We start from the raw sequence: 21,413 nt of genomic DNA on the forward strand, positions 1-21,413 counted from the left end.
ATCAATTAAGAATAAGAAAAACAAGACATCTTACTTTCATTAATTTTTTTCTCTAATGCTCCTTTCTTTATGTAGACCTGAGTTCCCGACCTAGATCTTTACTTCTTTCAGAAGAACTTCTTTTAACATTTCTTGTAAAGTAGTTCCACTGGCAGAAAACTCACTCAATTTTTTGTTTGAAAAAAATCACTACTTCTCCTTCACTTTTTAGAAAAGCTTACTAATTTAGGATTTATTTCTATAAAAGCATATCAGCAAATATTAAAATGTTATACTTGCAATTTTAATATTATGATATAAACACAAGACACAAAATATCCAGTGTTAAACAGTGATCCCCTTGCCTCTGTTTAAATATTGAGTATTTTTTATACTTTATAGAAAGGAACTTTTAGAGTTTTGTCAACACTTATATTATGCACTATTATCCCTCACCTAAATCTTCATGAAATCTAAAAGGTTGGTATTAGAGTAGCTATTTTTTTCTTCTTGAATATTCTAAGACATGCCAGTTTAGATTAGCCTTCAGAGTTCCAGAGCAGCAAAGATATACTAATACAGGACACGTGAACATGTTTTAGCACATTTACGTTTGTTTTTAGTATGACAAATGCCTTCAACATTCAGATAATGTGGAAGAAACATCCTAAACAAATATAAAAGATTTGATGGGCCAAGTTACTTCCTAGCAAAAATAATACATTGCTTCAAGCAATTTTTAAATTAAATCCTTAAAAGCATTGGAAAAACATTTGTGTGGTGGCAGATTAGACAAGTAATAGAAATCTTTGTTTTCAAGTAAGTGGTCTTAATTTTTCTTCCTACAGAAGTTTAAATCAGCTTATTATAAATATATGTAAACCATCAATTTGTGTGGTTTTCAGGGAAAGTCCAACACTTTGTTCATACAAAGTCTATGAGAAGAGGTCTTGATTTTGGAGAAGAGATTATCCTATCCGATCCTATCCTATCCAGGTTGTGTTTCTGTGTTAAGTACATGAGGGTGGGCTATAGTACCCCAGAACTATGCTTCGTGTTTTGAGGATGGTGAGGTACAGGCAGGTGGCACAGGATGGCATGGGAGGTTGGAACCTGGGGCCTTAACACCATCATGGGGCTTCAGAAGGGAAATCTCACAAGGCATACCCCAAAAAAGACTAAAACACCTTCTTCCAACGTTAATTGAGCCCCTGTTGAAGACTAGGCTCCGATGCTGGGGGCTTTGCTGTAAAGCTTTTTAGTCTTCAAAGAGTTACAAATACAGGATCTTGTTCCGAGATGTTGCAGACAACGGGACTTATTTATTCACCGCGTCTAAGCCACTTAACCTCTAGGTGTCAGTTTCAACAGCAAGATGGAAGTAAGAACATCTCTTTCGTAATTTTGTCAGAATGAAACCGTTCATGTACAGGCTCGATGCTGCCTGGCTCTTAGTGAGACGCCCAAGAAATGCCAAGTGCTGCTGTTATCGAGGCAGTTCACCGGCAAGATGCCAACCTTTGGATGAGAGAGGGCGACCGAAAAACCCAGAGCTCGAATGCCTGTGGCGCTCCCGGGGTGATGCACCACCTACCCAAGATGCCCTCGTCTCAGAGGGAGACGGGCTTTCTAAATAGCAGAAAACAAGGCGCCTGGCCTGGTTCAAGGGCGGTGCGGGTCCTCTCCCGAACTCGCTGCCAGGCTTTCCGGAGGGCATCACGGCTGGTGTGGGGCCGAGGTCCAGGGAAAGGAGGAGGGAGAAAGGAAGCCCCAGGGCGCGGCAGCAGGCGGGCGGGGCCAAGACTGGGGCTGTGGGGGTGGGCGGGGTGCAGCGGGGAGCCTCGCGAGGCAGGGGCGGGGCGGGGCGCTGCGCGGTTGGGGCGGGCCCGCAAGCCGGGGAGCTCAGCGGCGGGGACCCGCGGGGACGTCCCCCGCTCGGAGCTCAGCCGAGCGAGAGAGGACTCTGCGAGCCATGCTCGCGGCTGTGGGCTCCCTGGTGGCCACCGTCTGGGCAGTGCTCCATCTCCGCACGGTCCTGCTGGGTGCCGTCGCCTTTCTGTTCTTTGCCGATTTCCTCAAAAGACGGCGTCCCAAGAACTACCCGCCCGGCCCCCTACCCCTGCCCTTCGTGGGCAACTTCTTCCATCTGGACTTTGAGCAGTCGCACCTGCAGCTTCAGCGGGTAGGAGCGGGAGAAGGTGCAGGGCTGTGCCCTGACCCTGACCTGCAGACCAGGGGCCACCCCGGGGATCGAGGGCGGGAGGCTGGGTGGCTGTGCAGCTAATGCAGGTATCCTGGTAAACCCTGCTCTGAGCCCCGGTTTCCCCATGGTCAGCTGGCGTGATTACACCTGTCCTTGCTAGAAGTATAATGATTTTCACTGTTTACTATTGAGGTGTGTCAGACATGCTACATTTTTTTATTGTGTACCTCCTGAAATGTTCTGGGAACAACCTATATATGATATCACTTTGTCCTCTTTAATATCATTATCCTTGGGGAAAAAATGCTGTACCTACCCTCTTTGAGGCTATATTTCTCGAGTGTAAAATGATAATAGCACTACCTAAATCCTCACCACTTTTCAATAACTGAGCCCCTCACTTTCAATCTCTTCTCCCTGTGATCTGTCACTAACCTAATCTTTTAAAAATGTTATCCCTCTGCTTAAATTTTCTTAGTACTTCCCACTGCTTTCCAGTGTTATGATTTATTAGGGAGCTGCTTGGAACTCTTCTTGGAAAGCCTCTTTTCACCTTTTTAGGACCATGTCCCGCCAGGGCTCACTAATTCTGGCCCCTCTGATTTCCTTAAAATTCCCTCCAACATCGAAACTTCTCTGAAGAATCCTCAGCTGGTTTGCTGCTACTCAGCACAGGCACCTAGCTGAATGACAGTGCTGTGATAGGTGGTTGTAAAGATTAAATTAAAAAGTCAATGGTCAGACATGGTTTTTAGTAGGTGCACAATATTGGTCCCCTTTCCCTAGGCATGCCTAGAGCACTTGAAACACATCCCTGTCTACTCAAGTACAGAGAAGGTCTTATCACTCTCTTGGAGAAACACCTAATTGATAACACTAAGTGACAGGATTAGTTACAGAATTTTAAAGCTAGGCTCCTAAACCTATACCCTTGTTTAAGAAATGTGTTGTTTATTTTCCAAGTATTTGGAAATTTTCCTGCTTTCTTCCTGTTAATGATTTCCAGCTTGATGTCATTATGGTGAAAGGACATACTTTGGATAATTTTAGGTTTTTTAAATTCATTACAGTTGGTTTAGTGACCCAAGATACAGTCCCATGCATGCTTGGAGGGAAAAAAAAGGCATTCTACAATTTGGGGGATGTGTGTTCTGTATGTATCAATTAGATATCATTGGATGATCCTATTTATTTCTTCTATACCTTTCTGTACCCTGACCTCTGATCTACCAATTCTATAAATCACTGGGAGTGGCATAGTGAAGTCTCCAAAGCTAATTGAAGGTTTGTCTATTTCCCAATTCCATTCTGGTAGTTTTTCCTTTATGTATTTCCCATTTCTGTTATTTGGTGTATACACATTAAAATTATTGTATCACATTGGTGAATCGATTCTTTTGTGATTATGTAACGTCCCCCGTATGCCTGGTGATTTTTACTGCCTGAACGTTAGCTGATATAATGTGACCAAACCAGCTCTCTTTTGATGATTATTTGCATGGCATGTGCTTCTTCATACTTTCACTTTTAACCTATTTGTATCACTATATTTTAAATGAGTTTCTTGTAGACAGCATATAGGTGGGTCATTTTTTTTTTCATTCTGCAAATCTGTCTTTTAATTGGTGGATTTAGATAACTTTATTATTTATTTTCTATTTTCCCCCTCTATTTTTTATTCCTCTATTTCTTCTTTTCTGTCTTCCTGTGGGTCACTTGAACACTTTTTTATGAATTTCATTTTAACTTATTTATAGTGCTTTTTAGTATATCTTTTTGCATTGTGTTTAAGTGGCTGCCTAAAGATTATAATAGGCATACATAGTTTAATGCCTCTACAATTACAGACATTTTACCACTCCAAGTTCAATATAGATACCTTACAACCGTTAGGTCCTTTTATCTCCCCACTTTAGACTGTAATTGTCTTAAATACTATCTCTCTATATATTGAGAACCACATCAGACAATATTATAAACTTGCTTTAAACTGTTAAGCACATTTTTTTTTAATTCAGGAGGAGTATAGTCTATTATATTTGCCATTTACCCTATGTTGCTATTTCTTTATTTCCAATTTTCCAAAATTTCTACGAATATCATTTCTCTTCTACCTGAGGAACTTTCTTTAGCCCTTCTTTTAGAGTTAGTCTGCTGGCAAAAACTTTTCTTAACTTTCCCTTACCTAAAATTGTCTTCATTTCACATTCATTTCTGAAGCGTATTTTCCCTTAATATAGACTCCTAGGTTGGCAATTTCTTTCATTCAATATTTTTAAATGTTGTACCATTTCTTTCTGGCCTCTGTGGTTTCTAATGAGAAACCACATTTGAATTGCTGTTCCGCATAAGTAATGAGTTGTTTCTCTCTGTTACTGTCAAGAAGTTTTTTTGCTTTTAGTTTTCAGAGATTTGGTTATGGTATGTCTTGGTGTTGATTTGGGGGGGCTTTTGGGGTTCTTAGATCTGTAGGTTGGTCTCTTACCAAATTTGGGAAGTTTTCAGCCATTATTTTTGACTTTCAAGCCATTGCCTTGCTCTGTTGAGTTTTTGTTTAGGTAGTTACATTTCTAAGTTTTAATTTTTCCCTTTGGTTCTTATATGTATCTTTTATTTCTTTGGTAAGATTTTCTATTTACAATTTTTTAGAGCATTTGTAATTGTTAGTAAAACGCATTATAGTGGCCTTAAAAGCTTAATCCTATAAAGTTAAAAAGCTTCTGTCCGGAGGCACCTGGGTGGCTCAGTTAAGCATCCCACTCCTAATTTTGGCTCAGGTCATGATCTCACAGTCTGGGAGTTCGAGCTCCACATGGAGTTCTGCACTGACAGTGCACAGCCTGCTTGGGATTGTCTCTCTCCCCTCCCCTCCCTCTATCCCTCCGCCACTCATGCTGTCTCTCTCTCAAAAATAAATAAATACATAAACTTAAAAGGAAAAAAGGCTTCTGTCCTATTGGGATAGCCTTTTTCTGGAACTTTGGCTAGAGAAAGCAAGCTTTTCTTGGAATAATTTTTGTCTGTACCCATTAGTATCATGATTAGTAGGAGGAGTAAAAATAGAATGCTTTTACTCAGTCTTGTCTGAAATCAGAAATTTGACCTGTGCCTTTGGTTTACCACTAAGATAGATGTGATAAGAAAGAGTAAATGATTTGCCTGTCATGAAACTGGCTAGTAATGAAACAGAGGCTAGGAATTTAGCCATTCCCGATGTTTTTTCATCAGAGCAATTAAATTTGATTGCATATAGGTTTGCATTTTTTTATATATTCGGCTGTAAACGAATGGAGTCAAGTGGTGTATTTAGTTATCACTAAATTTACCTAAATTGCTACACTCGAGCAATTTGAAGACATTAATTGCCAACTATTTGCTAGGTCTTGTATCAGGATTTATATGTTCATTTTCATTTGATCTCCACAAAAGACACACAAGTTAAGCATTATCTGGTGGTGTTTCCAGTGAGGAACCTGGCTGTAAATAATAAAGTTATTTTCTCGAGTTATTCCACATAGATAACAGCAAAACAAGGACTTGAATCCAGAACTACTTGACTCTTACACCTATTCTGTTCTTATGCTCCTTGACTTTTCGTGACAGTTAAAGAACAACCGATTTATTCTTGGATTCATTTACGGAACACACATTTATGAGGTGCTTATCACATGACGGCCACAGCACAAAATAGTATATGATGAAATGTGTGCTGTAGACTCGAGATGGGACCCCTGGGAAGGGAACCCTAGAGATAACCTCTTGTAGAATGTTGGAGTAAGTGGGGCTGAGCTTTACATGAATGTTAGGCAAGTGGCCAAGCAGAGTTAAGGGGACAAGAAATTTTAAATGAGAGAGAGTGGCATGAACTAAACCACAGCAGCAGCACAGTGAAGAAACTAGCCTATTTAAATGATATGATGGGAACTTTTCTTGTATTTCCCCCCCTAGGTTTTAAACTTTCTCTCTCATAGCTATATGACCAATTAGAGGAGGATTTATCTAAATAGGAGAAAACCTTATTGGACTGAAGTGGGAGAACGGTAGATAAGGTAGATAAATGTATTAGTTAGGATGCACATTAAGCTGCTTATAACAGAGTCCCCAAAATACAGTGGTATAAAAAAAAAAGATTGAAATTTACCTCTCTCTTACAAATGAATTCAGATGTAGGCAGGAGGCCCAGGATGGGGAGGCCGGTTCATATACCTCAAGATCATCTCCAAACTTCAGCTCCTTCTTTGTTGTGCTCGGGTCCTGCAACACCACTGTGTTTAAGTGCTGGTCCGCGGGAATGGGAATGGTGAAAGTATTGAGCAAGCAGTTTTCATTTAAGGTTGAGACCCAAACAGGGCACACGTCACCACTACTCATGCCCCACTGGCTACCCCTGGAGAGGCTGGGGAACGTGGTTTTTGATTGGGAAGTCATGTGGCTCAACACTTAGGGAGCGCCATCCCTCAGAAAAAGAAAATGTCTTCATCCTTTCTTTTAAGTATTTTTCTTTTATTTTGAGAGAAAGAGAGAGCATATGCATGAGTGAGAGAGGGGTAGAGAGAAAGAGAGAGAGCATCCCAAGCAGGCTCCACACTGTCAGTGCAGAGCCTCACGTGGGGCTGGAAACTCATGAACTGTGAAATCATGACCTGAGCCAAAACCAAGAGTCGACACTTAACAGACTGAGCCATCCAGGTGCCCCTAGCTAGAGCCCAAATTTTATGCCCACAGACTGTTTGCTAAATATCTGGGCCTCCTTTTCTGAACACTGAAAATGCTTTCTAGGATTATTATAAGAATCAAATAACTTCAGGAATATCAATTTGTTGCCAGGGTGCCTAGCACATAGCTGATGCTAATTTTTATATCTACCACTATTCCCCTTTCTTGAAAAGATTAAAGGAAGAAATTCAAGGAGATCCAGTGTTGTTGCCTCCCTGGCATCCCTTGTCTGGCCTCGGGGCTGGATGGGCTGCATTGTCCCACTCTCTGTCCTCTCCTCCATTCCTTTGTCAGTATCTTAACAGAATCCCTTTGCTAAAGTATACTCCCAAACAGATCAATAACAACAAATAATTGTATTATTAATTAGTATTATGGCTACTGATGACAACAATCCTAAAAATGGGAACCTGCATCTTATACATTCGGAAACTGAGCCACAGAGAAGTTAAATAACTTGCCGCCAAATCACCCAGTAAATGTGATTTGTACGTGGGTTCAAACAGATTTGTAGGACTTCACAGTCCAAGCTCTTAAGCCCTCATTTACGTCATGTCTCCTATTCAGACCTCTCCAGACTTCCAATTACACGCAAAACAAGATGCAAACCATGTCACCTGCCATGAAGATGGTCCTCAGTCTCTCGCAGATTCCCTCGCCCAGCCTTGTTTCCTATCTCCTTACTCATATGAGGAGATACTTTTCCCAGGAAACCTGGCCTGGTACCTGGTCCCCTTATGTGCTTCCTCACTCTCCCCCTAAAAATGATTTATTGTACAGAATCGTAAAAATAAGAACTGATTATTTTCCCAAGTGTTCCTTTAGTCTGGGAGCGGCGTTAAGTCACGGACTCACTGTCTCCCCCGCGCTCAGCCTTGACCTACCACACGGTCAGGGTCAGTGCCCTTTAACGAACCCCACATCGCAGTCAAGCCACACAGCTCACGTGTTCCCGAACACCCGCAGTTGCCTCCTTTCGTATTTGCATGTCCTGTTCCCACATTACATGTGCTTTTGCCGGCATCCTGACTTTTGTTTCAGATCTAGCTCTTAGAGGTTTTCAATATATCTGGGATAGAAATTCATTTCTTGTTTCAATAGCTTCATGTCCCTTTCTACCAGCATGATTGCATGTATCACTTCAGCTGTGCCTTCGTGTTTTCCGCAGTCAGCCTTGCCCAGGAGACTTTGATGCCTTAGGAAAACACCATATCATACTGACCTCTGTACTGCCCCCTGGACTATAACTTAGCAATGGCCGGAGGTGCCTGGCAACTCTTAAGCATTTTATGCAAACCTATAGAACTGAACTTGAATTTTCTTTCCATGGACCGTTCTCAGAAGCCTAGCATAGCCCCCAAGAACTACCGGTGACGCCTATGTTCTTAGCAGCGGTTCATGGGCCCCAAGGCACTGTTGAACGACTAGACTCGTGTACAAGAGTTTACTGGATCCATGCCATACACTAGATTTTCAAAGGACTCTGTGATTCAGAAAAGAGTAAGAACCATTGTTGATGATGCTTTATTCCTAATTTCATTAGGTCTGGGTTTTTTTTCTCCACTCCCCGCCTGCCCCACGCCTGTCCTTCTTCCCCACGCAGCCCCCCGTCCTTCCTCCTCCCTCTCTTCCTCCCCCTCACCCCCTCTTCCTTTTCTTCTTCTTCTTCCTTTTCTTCTCCTTCTCCTTTTCCTTCTCCTCCTCTTTCTCCTCCTCCTCCTCTTTCTTCTTCCTCTTTGCTTTATTGGATAGAAATACTTTTGGGGGTGCTTGGGTGGCTCAGTCAGTTGAGCGTGCAACTTCAGCTCAGGTCATGATCTCTAGTTCCTAAGTTTGAGCCCCGCGTCAGGCTCTGTGCTGACAGCTGGAGCCTGGAGCCTGCTTTGGATTCTGTCTCCCTCTCTCTCTGCCCCTCCCCTGCTTGTGTTCTGTCTCTCTCTCTCTCAAAATAAATATGCATTTAAACAATACTTTTGAACAAAAAAGCAATACAAACACTAAGAAAACTTTTTAACGTTATTTTTTGAGAAATCATGTGTGTGCAAGAGTTGGGTGAGGGGGGCAGAGAAAGAGAGAGAGAAAGAATTGAAAGAATTTTAAGGAGGCTCCATGCCCAGAGTGGAACCTGACAGGAGCACTGAAATCAAGAGTCAGACACGTAACTGACTGAGCCATCCAGATGCCCCAGGAAGACTTTAAAAAATACAATTGAATGAGAGGAAGAGAATCTTGCCCCGACTTGTGACAACCCAGCCCCACCCTGCCGCACACCCGCGGAGCAGTTCCTCTATAGGATTTGGTATGTCTCTCTCCAGACTCCTGTGTAATAAAATAAAAGCATTCCCATTTGTAACTTTGTATTAGAGCTTCTACATATCAGTAAGTAAAAAGTTGAACTTTACAATTGAAAAATGCTTAGAAGACATAAACAGGCAATTTAAAAAATACAATATTACTGGGGCGCCTGAGTGACTCAGTCAGTTAAGTGTCCCTCTCCGGCTCAGATTATGATCTTGCAATTCATGAGTTCAAGCCCCATGTAGGGCTCTGTGCTGACAGCTCAGAGCCTGGAGCCTGCTTCAGATTCGGTGTCTCCTTCTCTCTGCCCCTCCCTCCCTCTGAAAAATAGATAATCAAACATTTTTTTAAAATTGAAAAAAATACAATACTATTCATATTGAGGAAAAGATGTTAAATCTTAGTAATATATAGAAACAGCATACGTTTAAGGGGGCTTATTTGATTGATGGGTGAGCACACACAGCTCAGTGCTGGTCAGAGTTTAGGGGAGCAGACCCTCTCACCTGCTGCCCCTGGAGTGAGAATTGCTACACTTTTCCTCTCTTTGTGTCTTTGTTATGTTGGTTTTTGAGTTTAAGAACAGAGGTGAAGTGGAATCTCTCCCAGTTGTCTGTCTCCTGGTAATTGTAGTTCAAGCACTTGTCACACTAACCCCTCCTTCTTCTTGTTCGTTATCCTAAACATTTATTTTGTTCCACCTTATTTTGTAAGCACTTAATCCCACATTTGGAGTTTTTAGTCCTTTGTATTAAATTTCCTGTCTCTTATTACTTTTGTTAGCTTTTTATAGCTCCCGCATTAATTCTTATTTTTCTATTTTCCTTTCTGATGGTGAGCCTATGTTAGCCTCCTGAATCATCTTATTTTTAACCTCTTTTGTTCTCTTACTCATTTTAGTAATGACTTGGGTATTGTTGTACATCGGACAATATGGTCTACCTTACAAAGTGTTTCAGATGCCCGGTGCGTCATACGCTTAAATCCATGTAAAGCGATCAGCATAATGCACAGCCTGGTGCACGTAAGAACTGTTGGACATCACCATAGTCAATACCAGGGCTCCGGGAGGTCATCTACCTATGTTTACACAGTTGAGTATGGCATGAAAGTTCCTGACCCAGTTCTTTTGAACTAGAAATGTACATGGGCAGAAAGCTGGTGGAGTAGAAATGCTGAAGTTCAGTTCAGTAAATACTACTGGAGTGCTCTGTTCCTTCCAATCACACACTGAGATTCTAGGTTGTACATGCACATTGTCAGGAGTCATTTAGCTTAATCTGAGATTTTCAGCCATTCCAAAAACATAATTTCTGAATATTATAGATTAATCCAGAAATCCTTTTCACAAAGACTAAGAAGTTTACCGAGGCAGTCAACAAGGTGAAACAAACAAGATTTTGCTTGATTTTTATAGACCCATTCCTGCTATGTCTTAGAAACAAAGACATGTGCTTTAGAGGCAGATGAATTTGAGAGGGAATCTTGGCTCTACCCTTTCCAGCGAGATAGGCCACACTGTGCTGGAGAGGAACAAAGATTGATGGAAGACTCTGGGCTGAAAGAACAAGGGAAGGATTGAGCTCGGGCTTGGTTTTTAATGTGGGGGCAGGGTGGTGGAATGAGTCCTGGTTTGCTCGGAGCGGGGCGGTGGGGTCTTAGGCCCTAAGGATGACAAGGGGGAGCACGCATGCGTGGAGACTGAGGAGGAGGGGCCGCAGACACCTGGAGGAAATGGGACCCTTCTGTTTGCTACCGCTGCTTGCAACCAGCCACGGCCCCCCAGGTGGACAAGTGGCAGGGGTAGCATCTCCTCAGAGGCATCGCATGAATGAACAAGTCAGGAACTACATTGATTAGTAGCCTTTCACTCTCATCCAACCCCCCTTGCACATATGTGCACAATCTGTACGTATTCATAACACACCACACAGTCTCCCATTGTCTCCCTCCCTCCTTCCCCCTTTCTCTCCCTCTCACTGAACTCTAAGGGCCTGCTGGCCTCTCAGGTTCAAGTCTTTGTCATCAAATCTTACATAATGCCTGGCAAATTCCCTCTACCATTCAGTAGCTTTGTCACCTCGGTGACATTACTTCCGCTATGACTCCTTTTTCTTTTCCGAAAGACAAGGAACACTGTTAAATGCCAGGGGTGGCTGTGAGATTGAAGGAGATAAGGAGCGAAAGGGGCTTCACATGGCACCCGCGTCCATGTGCCCTCCTCCAGCACATCACCCGTGTGCTCCCGGCCTCTCCGCGGCCATGAGCATGCGTCTTCGTCCCTTTGCACACAGAGCCTGTTTGTTCCTCAGGGACTCAAGCGGCTGTGCGCCAGGTACCAGAAAACAAAGTGCCTTTCACACTGTTGCTCTCATTCTTCCTCACAGAACCCTTTAAAGGAGGAACACTTTTTCCTTTTTAGAGCTGAGGCTCAAAAAAAAAAAAAAAAAAAAAAAAAAAGCAAAGCAACTTTCCCAAGCACCACAGCTAGCGAATTATAGAGTAAGATGCCCAGATAGCTCCGGAACTGGAGTGCTTTTCCACACGGCTGGCCCCAGCCCTGGCATGAATCTCCAGTCCTCTAGCATGTGTTGAGGAAGGGCACATTCTCCTCAAGTCAACCTCTTGGGAAGCCCATGCTTGCGACCCAGACTTTCACTAAGCTTTTCCCCCTTTCTTTGTGAGTCATATATTCTGAAATCTCTCCCCTCACTAGATTCTAAGGTGCTTGAGGTTAGAGAATCCGTTTTATTCTAGTTACATCTTCATGCCTTGTTCTTGGGACAGTGCTGGATGCTCATGCAACTTGTGTAGGTTGAATATATGAATGAATGTTTATAAGGAATAGAAGCACATCCTGGAATGAGTTCAGTCCTAGACTAGCTGAGAGGAAGAGAAAAGGAAGCCGAGAGAAACGGTCCCATCGTACCAAGGTTCACACACGGACTCTGCCAGTACAGGACCTTCCTCGGCCACGCACAACCCCTCCATTCCTGGACACGTAGACATGTGCATATTCAATTGTGACTGTTTGCCTATTTTCCAGCTTGTGGAGAAATATGGAAACATTTTGAGCCTGCAGCTCGGTGACATGTCTTTCGTTCTTGTAACTGGATTGCCCTTGATCAAAGAAGTCCTTGTCGACCAGAACCAAAGCTTTGTAAACCGCCCTATAACTCCCATCCGAGAACGCATCTTTAAGAACAGTGGTAAGTTTCTTAACTAATGTACTGTGCATGTGTTTGATATTTTTATGGTCTGTTAAAGGTTCCCTGGAGCCACTGTTCTCCAGGGTGCAGGGCCAGTATAAAGTTCCTACAATGAAAGAAAGCTGGATTCCCACATTTTCTTATTAAAGGCACCCCCCCTTAGGGGCGCCTGGGCGGCTCAGTTGGTTAAGTGTCTGACTTCGGCTCAGGTCATAATCTCACGGTTCGTGGGTTCGAGCTCCGTGTAGGGCTCTGTGCTGACAGTTCAGAGCCTGAAGTCTGCCTCGGATTCTGTGTCTCCCTCTCCCTGCCCTTCCCCCACTCATGCTCAGTTTCTCTCTGTCTCAAAAATAAACAAACATAAAAAAACATTTTTTTTAAAAAGGCACCCCCTTAGAAAACTTGGCAGGGTCCTGTCAGCGGGTTGGGAGAAGCTGTGTCTCCTACATGAACTCGCTCTGGAAGCCCTGATTACTCAGAGATAGCAGGGGAAGAGGCAATGCATTCTTGTTCTCTCTTTCTCTTTCCATTCAAATCTCTTACCCTGGGAAAATGGAAGTGGTCCCGCTTCCTTCTGCTGCTTATGTTAGGGCCTCTTCTTGCCTCTACGTCCTCGTGCTTTATTGTTAGGGGCGTGCCCCACAGGGTGTCTCGAGCCTTCCACTGTGTGTTGGAACAGTTTGGCACGAACACTTAAAATTACCGTTAAATAAATGTAGACATTAAAAAACCTAAATGGGTAACTCAACTCTGTTACTCCACCAAAGCAGCCATTTTTTCCCCAGGGGCTTCCCAATTCCTTTTTGAAATACTTTCTCTTTTAACTCTACCTCCACTGCATTTACTTTGTGAAACATAGTGCTAGGTACCAGCAACACGACAGTGAGTAGTGCTGATATTTATTCAGTAGTAACTTACATTCTATTCAGAAAGACAGTATCAATGAGCACTAAAAACTTCATGCATTAGTATTATTAAGATGCATTTGTCAAGGGCAGCTAATCTAGTCCTGGGATTCAAGAAAGACCAATGTAAATAAATGGTAATCGGTTTAACAAAGTGAAAAAGCAGTCAGGCAGATGGAATAGAATAGGAAGGTTCCCTTAAGTGGGAAGAAGGACAGTGAACTTGAGGAACTGAAAGGTCACCAATGATGCAAGTATAGGGATTCAATAGAGATAATTAAAGGGAAATGCAACTGCTGAGCTTGGTCAGGAATTGTTCATGCAAGTTCTTGCGAAGGGTGTTGGGTTTTATGCTCTAATAACAATGGAAACTCTGGAACGGAATCTAGAACTCTAGAAAGGAACCATCATGTTTACCTGGTATGCTTCTAACACCTGTGTAGGTGCCAGTGTAGGCGCGGGAGATGATTACAGCATTTTAGCTTAGAGAAGGTTCTAGCTTGGACTAGGGAGGTGGCAAGAAATGACAACAGGTTAGGCCAGGTTAGTGGCAGTAAAATACACGGATTTAAGGTATCCATGGGGTAAATCCAACAAGAGAGGATGACCTAAATCATAGCGATGGAAACCTGAATGAGGTGTTGAGGTGGACACCCAAATGTCTGCCTCGTGTGGAGGAGGGCAGGGGTTTGGTTTGGCGTGGGTGGGGAGTTGTGTGGAGATTGTCATGAAGCCAGTCATGGACATGTGAGTTTGAAATGCTTTTAGGTCAGCAAAGTCAGGCAGACAGTTGTGTATGTCTGGAGCACAAGGGCAGAAATAAGTAGTCACCATCTATAATGCCATTTAAAAGTTTAGGAGGTGATGAGATTTCCCAGGAATGGGGTATCACAGGGGAAGAGAAGAGGTGTGGCCCTTATCTTGAAGTACTCTGTTATTTCAAAATTTGATCAAAGAAGATCAACCAGCAAAAGGTATAGGAAGGAAGAGAATTCGGAGGGTGTGCTGTCCGGAGGGTGGGCTTCCAGAAAGAAGTGCTTTGTACTACTGGAAGATCAAGCAGGATAACATTGAAAAGTTCCCCCAGATTCGACAAAGAGGGCTGTCTCGTGGAGATGGTGGAGGGCAAAACCAGACACTAAAAGGAGTTAGAGAATACTCTGGAGGTGAAGAAGGGAGTGTGGCCTTATCTGTGTTGGAAACCTAATGATGGTCTATTCAACACACTAAGATGAGTTGTTTCTGGGTTTTTGTTTCCGTGTTTTTAGTGTTTTTTTGCCCTTTGCCTTTCCATGTGCTAATCTTTTTGCATGGAATAGTCACTCTTCCTTGCTTTCATGAGTCATCCCTTCGAAGATCTTTCAAGTTCCAGCTTAGATAAGAGTCTTCTGGAAAGCCTTGCCTCCTTAGGAGTATAGATTTTATTGTATCCGTGGGTGCATTCTTAGTACATAGCATAAAACTAATACTTAAATATACTTATGTGACCAGCAATTGAAGCATGGACTTTGGAATCAGGCAGATCTGAACTTGGATGCCTGTTCAGCTGCTTATTAACTGAAACCTTGTGGAGTTGACTTTATCCTTTGTGCCTCAGTTTTCTCATCAGCAAAATGGGAGGGGGAAGTAATGATTATACCTACCTCATAGTGTTTCTGTAAGTACCAGTGACATAATGCAATAAAAATACTAAAGTCCTTGCACTGCCAGCAATCAGCAATGCTAGCCATTATATCTACTGCATATCCAGAAATATCTACTGTATCTCTGGGTAGTTTTCAACGGCTTCAGTGCCCTTCTCCTCCCCACCAGTGCATACTGCCATACCATTTGGCAGATACTTACATTATAGAATAAGAATACCACAATGTTGGCTTTTTCTTTTCTTCCAGGATTGATCATGTCCAATGGCCAGATTTGGAAGGAGCAAAGAAGGTTCACCCTGACAACCCTGAAGAACTTTGGTCTAGGAAAGAAGAGCTTAGATGAATGCATTCAGGAGGAGGCCCGTAACCTCATCCAGGCGATAAAAGAGGAAAATGGTGAGTGTTTCCTAGGACAGGTGCAGGAGATTGTGACTGTGTTCATTCACTGAACAGATACTTATTAAGTGCCTTAGTCCCTAACCTGCACCCAGCACTCTGCCAGGCACTGAGGTTGTTACCATGAACAGCTAACCATGACCTTGCCTGCATAGAGCTCTAGGATTAAGTGAAAGAAGATTAATATTAAGCCCATTACTGTTTTTAAACCCTGGTCATCAGCTTGACTTCCCAGGTATTGACTATTTGCTATATGTCAGACCCTAAGTAGGGGATTGTGGCTAGAGCCTCATATGGTTCTGTGCTCAAAATGTCCTCTGTTCTAGGTCCTGTAGAGGAGACTCTCAGTAGAAAATAGAAACCAACCAATCTGAAAGATCCATCTCTTCTTCCACCTCCAGGACAGCCTTTTAACCCTCACTTCAAGATGAACAATGCAGTTTCCAATATTATTTGCTCTATCACCTTCGGGAAACGCTTTGACTACGAGGATGAACAGTTTCAGGAGCTGCTGAGGTTGCTGGATGACGTCACCTTTCAGGAGGCATCAAAGAGATGCCAGGTGAGAGGTTAGGCTATTGGGGCTGATTTCCAACACAGATCAGCTCTGACTTTTTGGTTTGTTTAAGCTAAAACATCACCTTTTGAAATGGGCTTCAACTCAAACTTACTTGAAGTCAGTCTGTTGCCTTTAGTGTTTTCTGATACTATAACTGGATATTTACCACATACTCAGAACGTTTCTAACATTCATGTTAAGTACAAAACGTTACATGATGTACAACTATGCATCCATGTTGTTCTCTTTAAAAAGCACAATATTGCCTTCGCCTTTGGAGTCCCGCCCTCCACATCCCTCCCTAACCGGGCTTCTGCCTCCACAGATTGTTTGCAGGTTCATCCATGTTAGTTGTTCTTTTCTTTTTAAAATCCTGAATAGCATCTCAATTGTACGAATACGCCGCTGTTTGTTGTTCCGTCCTCTCTTGATGAACAGCTGGGCTGTTCCAGTTTGGGGTGTTATGGATAAAGGTGCCATGAACATTCTTGTACAGTGGTTCATGTGGACACGTCCATCCCTTTCTCCTGAAGTTATACCTGGACATAAACGATGCTTAAAAGTTTCAAATGTGGTTACATGACTTACATGCCCATCAGCACTTGGTATTTTCAATCTTCTCATTCCATAGGGTACAGACCTTTGGGATTCAATCTTCACCCCTTCCTTGGTGGGCCCTGAACTCCATTTTGTCCCTCTGGGTCTGTGAGTCTGTCAAAAACTCTGATTAGCTTCTTGATCTCTCCGCCACTTTTCTGAATTTGGAAGACACTTCTATGGGAAAAGCAGCCCCAACTGTTAAGGTTGCCTTTCTAGTATCTAGAAGTGGATTTATTTTTATTTATTCCTGACAAGTATCTATTCCTGGAGCTTTACGGACCCACTGAATCCAAACCAATAAAGTGTTAGCCTGATTCCATGCACATTAAAAGGGTGCGATGAATGTGAACTATTATTATTATTATCAAAGTTAATTTTGAATTCCTTTCACTCATTCCTAGTCACAGTGGTCCCTAATTCAACAACTCCATGTTCTTTGGCCCCATGAAGGCAGAAGTTAGGAAATCATGAGAGTTCATTCAGTGGGTACACCGCTGATCTTCCCCAGGGAAAACTAATTCCTGAAAGGGTTGGAAGGGGCAGTAGGGTAAGGTTAATAAAGCATTTCTTGGAGTCCCAATAGGCCAGGCATCTTAATGGATGGCAATACATACTTTACCATAGTTAATTTTTACAAATGCCCCCTGAAAGGTGAAGCGTCATGGTGTGTGCAAGCAGGTATGGGAGTGTGTGATAGTGATCTGCTGGCTCGGTCCTAGGTGCTGTATGGATCTCATGTCACTCAGTCACCAGAATAATCCGGGGCCCCCACTGGCAGCTGGTTAAACTGAGGAGCCACAAATTACACCATCATTATCACTGTCATTGTAATAACAGAATGTTACAACTGGAAAGCAGCATAATATCTACTGTATCTCTATCTGTTTAAGTCTGAGTGATTTTCTATTATGTCATGCTTCTTTCTACCAGCATATATCATTGGAGAAAATATTTTTTAAAATACTTTATTTCAGTAAAATATATCTTACCTACATGGAGATTACATTATAGCAGGGCAGACAAATACATAAGATATGTATCTACACCTATCTATATCTAAACACCTTACACACACACACACACACACACACACACACATATTTGTGATAATTACCATGAAGGAAAATACAACAGGATATGGGAATGGAGAGAGGCTGGCAGGGGTTATAGGATCATTAGGTTAAGACCACCCCAAGGAGGTGACATTGGAACAGCACCCTAATGCAGTGAAGGGCTGGAGTTACACAGATTTCAGAGGAAGCGTGTTCTAAGTGCAAGGAAGAGCAAATGCAAATGCCCAAAATAGAACGTCCTTGACATCACCACAGGGGCCAGCGGTACTGCCCTGGAGAGAGTAAGGGAGAGCAAGATGGTGGGAAGTGATAGCAAAGGAGGTGACAGGTGTGTGCAGTGGCTGGCTCATGCAGAGCTTCTGTGCCAGGAGAATGACGTAGAGCTTTGTCTGAGAGCCATGGGCAAGTCATGGGAGGATTGAGAGCCAAGGAGTGAAATGATCTGATTAAAGTCTGAGATGATCCCCCGACAGCTCTGTGGAGAGCAAACCAGGAGTGGGTTAAGAACGAAATCAGTGAGGCTGATGGAGGCTACCACAGCATCCAGGTGGGAAATGGTGGTTTGTACTAGGGGAGGACGTGGCTGAGGTGGTGAGACGTAGTCTGAAACTGGACACGTTTTGGATGGAGTGCTAAGCGCTTTGCTAGAAGGTGAGAGAAGCGTCAAGGTGACCCCAAGGTTTTAAGAGCCAGTAAGTGAGAGATGGAAAGAGAATATCTATTATTTTGTCTTAAAAAGTGAAAAATGGGCACCAGATTGTCTCTGTGACTGTTTCGGTTTTCTCAATTAGCTCTACAATATATTTCCATGGATTATGAAGTTTCTTCCTGGACCCCACCAAACACTCTTTCGCAACTGGGAGAAACTGAAATTGTTCGTTGCTCATGTGATTGAAAACCACAAGAGAGACTGGAATCCTGACCAAACAAGAGATTTTATTGATGCTTACCTCAAGGAGATAGAAAAGGTGAGGAAATCAGAGTTGTTTCCTTAAAGAGCAAATGGGGGAGGGCGCCTACTAGTTTCCTGTTGTTGCTGTAACAGATGACCACAAACCTGGGAGCTCCAAACAACACACATTTATTCTCTTACATTTCTGGAGGTCAGAAGTCTGAAATCCGTGTCACTGGGCTAAAATCAAGGTGCTGGCAAGGCTGGTCCCTTCTGGAGGGCCTACAAAGGAATCTGTTTCCTTGACTTTTCCAGTTTCTAGAGGCTGCCTTGACTCATGGCCCCTTTTTCCATCTTCAAAACCAGCATAGAGCATCTTCTCTGCTACCATCCTTCTCTTGTCTCTCTCTTATAAAGACTCTTGTAATTACTGGACCCACTGGAATACTCCAGAATAATTTTCCCATACCAAAAATCATGTTTTTTAAATTTTTTAAATGTTTATTTCTTTGAGAAGGAGAGAAAGACACAGAGTGTGAGAAGAGGGGCAGAGCACGGGAAATGCAGAATCTGAAGCAGGCTCTAGGCTCTGAGCTGGCAGCACAGAGCCCTCTGAGTGGCTCAGATCCAAGAACAGTGAGATCATGACCTGAGCAAAAGTCGAATGCTTAACCAACTGAGCCATTCAGGCGCTGCCCCCTCCCATATCAAAATTCTTAATTTTATCTACAACATCCGTTTTAGCATATAAGGTAACAAATACCCACAAGTTCCAGAGACTAGGATATGGACGTCTCTGTGGGTCATTATTTAGCTTACCATGGGGGATCAAAACAGACACAGTATTTCATACAGTGGTGGAGCAGCCTTAATTCAGGATTGATGAGGCAGGTAGAAATAAAGAGAGGGGTAAATGATACTTGGCTTGAGGCCTTGGGGATGCTCAGATACTGCCTCTTCATCTTCTGTTCTCTGCCCTTTATCCAGATCTGAAAGACTACACACAAAAAGAAAACTAAAAATTCAGCTTCAAAGCATTCTTTCATTGTTAGTTGGACCTGTGCCCAGTCGCCTGCCCCTTCCCTCAGCCCCCAGTGCAGAACATAAGAAAAGCTGAGTTGGATGCCAGACTTCAGCCTCAGGGCCTGAGTAGGACTTCTGCCTTCCTCTCTGATCTTCCTATCCTCTACTTTCCAACATTACAAGAAAGGAGCAGGGAAAAGCCAAATTGGAGATGTAGCCTTTTAGCTCAGTAACCCCTGTGTTCAATATACATTGATGCATCAGTGTCACTGTCATGATCATTGACTCGTCAGATTAGTTGTGCCTCCTCTTGGAATTGACAAAATGGTAGGTTTCTATCCATCTTCCCTTTTATCTCACCTTATTGGCATAACATTAAAAGAAGCATTAGTTTCTCCATAAAGGAGGAGACATCACTTGCTAAATATTGTGTAGGTCTGGAACCACACATTGAGAGGACTGTTGGCAAATTGAAGCTTCTGGGGGAAGGTGGTAAAGATGATGGAAGTCCATGAGGAATGGTTGGTGGAATGGTTTTCACCTAGAAAGGAAGACATTAACAGGGAGATAGGAGAATTGTGTTCCATAAGAGGAATTCAATTTATTCTTCCTGATATCAGCATAAACATACTGAGTACTTGTTATGTGCTCTTTTCATTTCATGTAATTTATAATGTCATCTTAAGGGACGTGCATATTTCATTTCTATTTTCTGAAACAGGAAACTGAAGCACAGAGAGATGAAATGACTTGCCCTAGGTCATACAGATAGTGAATGGGGTAGCTAATATTGGAACCCAAGTCTGTCTTTCCAATGAAATGCTTCTCTTTTCTCTATACCAATAGATTCTTCCAAATTATAGGCCTAAAAAAGAGAAGTGTCTTAATTTTCATCCACCAAAGCTAGCGAAAGCTTCCAGCACTTGAGACGGGAGGATGCTAGTGATATTGCTGTAATAAGTCTACCTCTTGAGATGGCCAAAGGGAAAGATAGTTCTCCTGGGAATCTTTTCTTCCACAGTCTCTCCCTAGGCTGAAGCCCCTGTGTGTTGTAGTAACCAAGAACCCACTGAATAAACCAATAAACATTGTGATTTCTAGAATAAGGGCAATGCGACTTCAAATTTCCACGAAGAAAACCTCATCTACAGCACCCTGGACCTCTTCTTTGCTGGAACCGAGACGACTTCCACGACACTGCGCTGGGGTCTGCTCTACTCGGCCTTGTACCCAGAAATCCAAGGTGAGCACGTCAGTGAGTGTGCCTGGGCCAGGAAAGAATGGTGCCTCCTGGAGCATATTGCCCCCAAGTCGGGACTATAAGATTGGAAAGAAAGACAGTCATGAGGTAATGTGGACTTGAGAACAGGCACATTCTTCAATTTTTCTGTTAGGACTGTGATGGGTTCACATAATACCAATATAATAGAGTCTCTGGCCTCAGGAAACTCAGAATCTAGAGTGAAATCAGTGACGTCAGTTGACACTGTGGTGAGTTCCAGGAAGAGACGTACATTCTTACATGAAATCTGGTTACAAGCTTCTTTAAGTCATGTCTTCCATTGGCCTGTGGATAATGTTCCAACTTAGTCTGGCATATCATGCTCTCTGATGTGCCTCCTTCTGCCTGTCCAGCCTGAGCTCCACCCACCCTGCATGGTGGCCTCCCAAATTACATGTTGTTTTCTTTGCACTGTCCTTATTCATGCCTCTGCCATCATACCTGCTCTTTCCTCTCATCTGCTTCCCCATTTTCTCTACGTGGTAAATCACCTGCTGTGCTTGAAGAATCTGCTCAAATACAACCCCCTCTAAGATGGTTCCCCACTCTTACAGGAAACTACGTACCCTAGCGATGAGATTATTATTACTAGGATTTTTTCCCTCCTCTAGAGATGACCTAGCGCACCTGTC

At 43.0% G+C, this 21,413-nt stretch overlaps 1 protein-coding gene across 1 annotated transcript in view; it reads left to right on the forward strand.

Annotated features, from left to right (window-relative positions):
- Positions 1-1,869: 1,869 nt before the first annotated feature.
- The window catches only part of LOC115299891 (cytochrome P450 2J2), a 30,771-nt gene continuing 11,227 nt past the window's right edge, over positions 1,870-21,413 (forward strand). The window contains exons 1-6 of the mRNA XM_029949427.1: positions 1,870-2,161; positions 12,243-12,405; positions 15,203-15,352; positions 15,754-15,914; positions 18,376-18,552; positions 20,601-20,742. Of these exons, the coding sequence (XP_029805287.1) occupies positions 1,952-2,161; positions 12,243-12,405; positions 15,203-15,352; positions 15,754-15,914; positions 18,376-18,552; positions 20,601-20,742 (1,003 nt within the window). The 5' untranslated portion in view covers positions 1,870-1,951. The remainder of the gene's footprint in view (positions 2,162-12,242; positions 12,406-15,202; positions 15,353-15,753; positions 15,915-18,375; positions 18,553-20,600; positions 20,743-21,413) is intronic.

The sequence above is a fragment of the Suricata suricatta genome, chromosome 8, assembly GCF_006229205.1.
Source record: "Suricata suricatta isolate VVHF042 chromosome 8, meerkat_22Aug2017_6uvM2_HiC, whole genome shotgun sequence".
In the NCBI taxonomy this organism is placed as follows: domain Eukaryota; kingdom Metazoa; phylum Chordata; class Mammalia; order Carnivora; family Herpestidae; genus Suricata; species Suricata suricatta.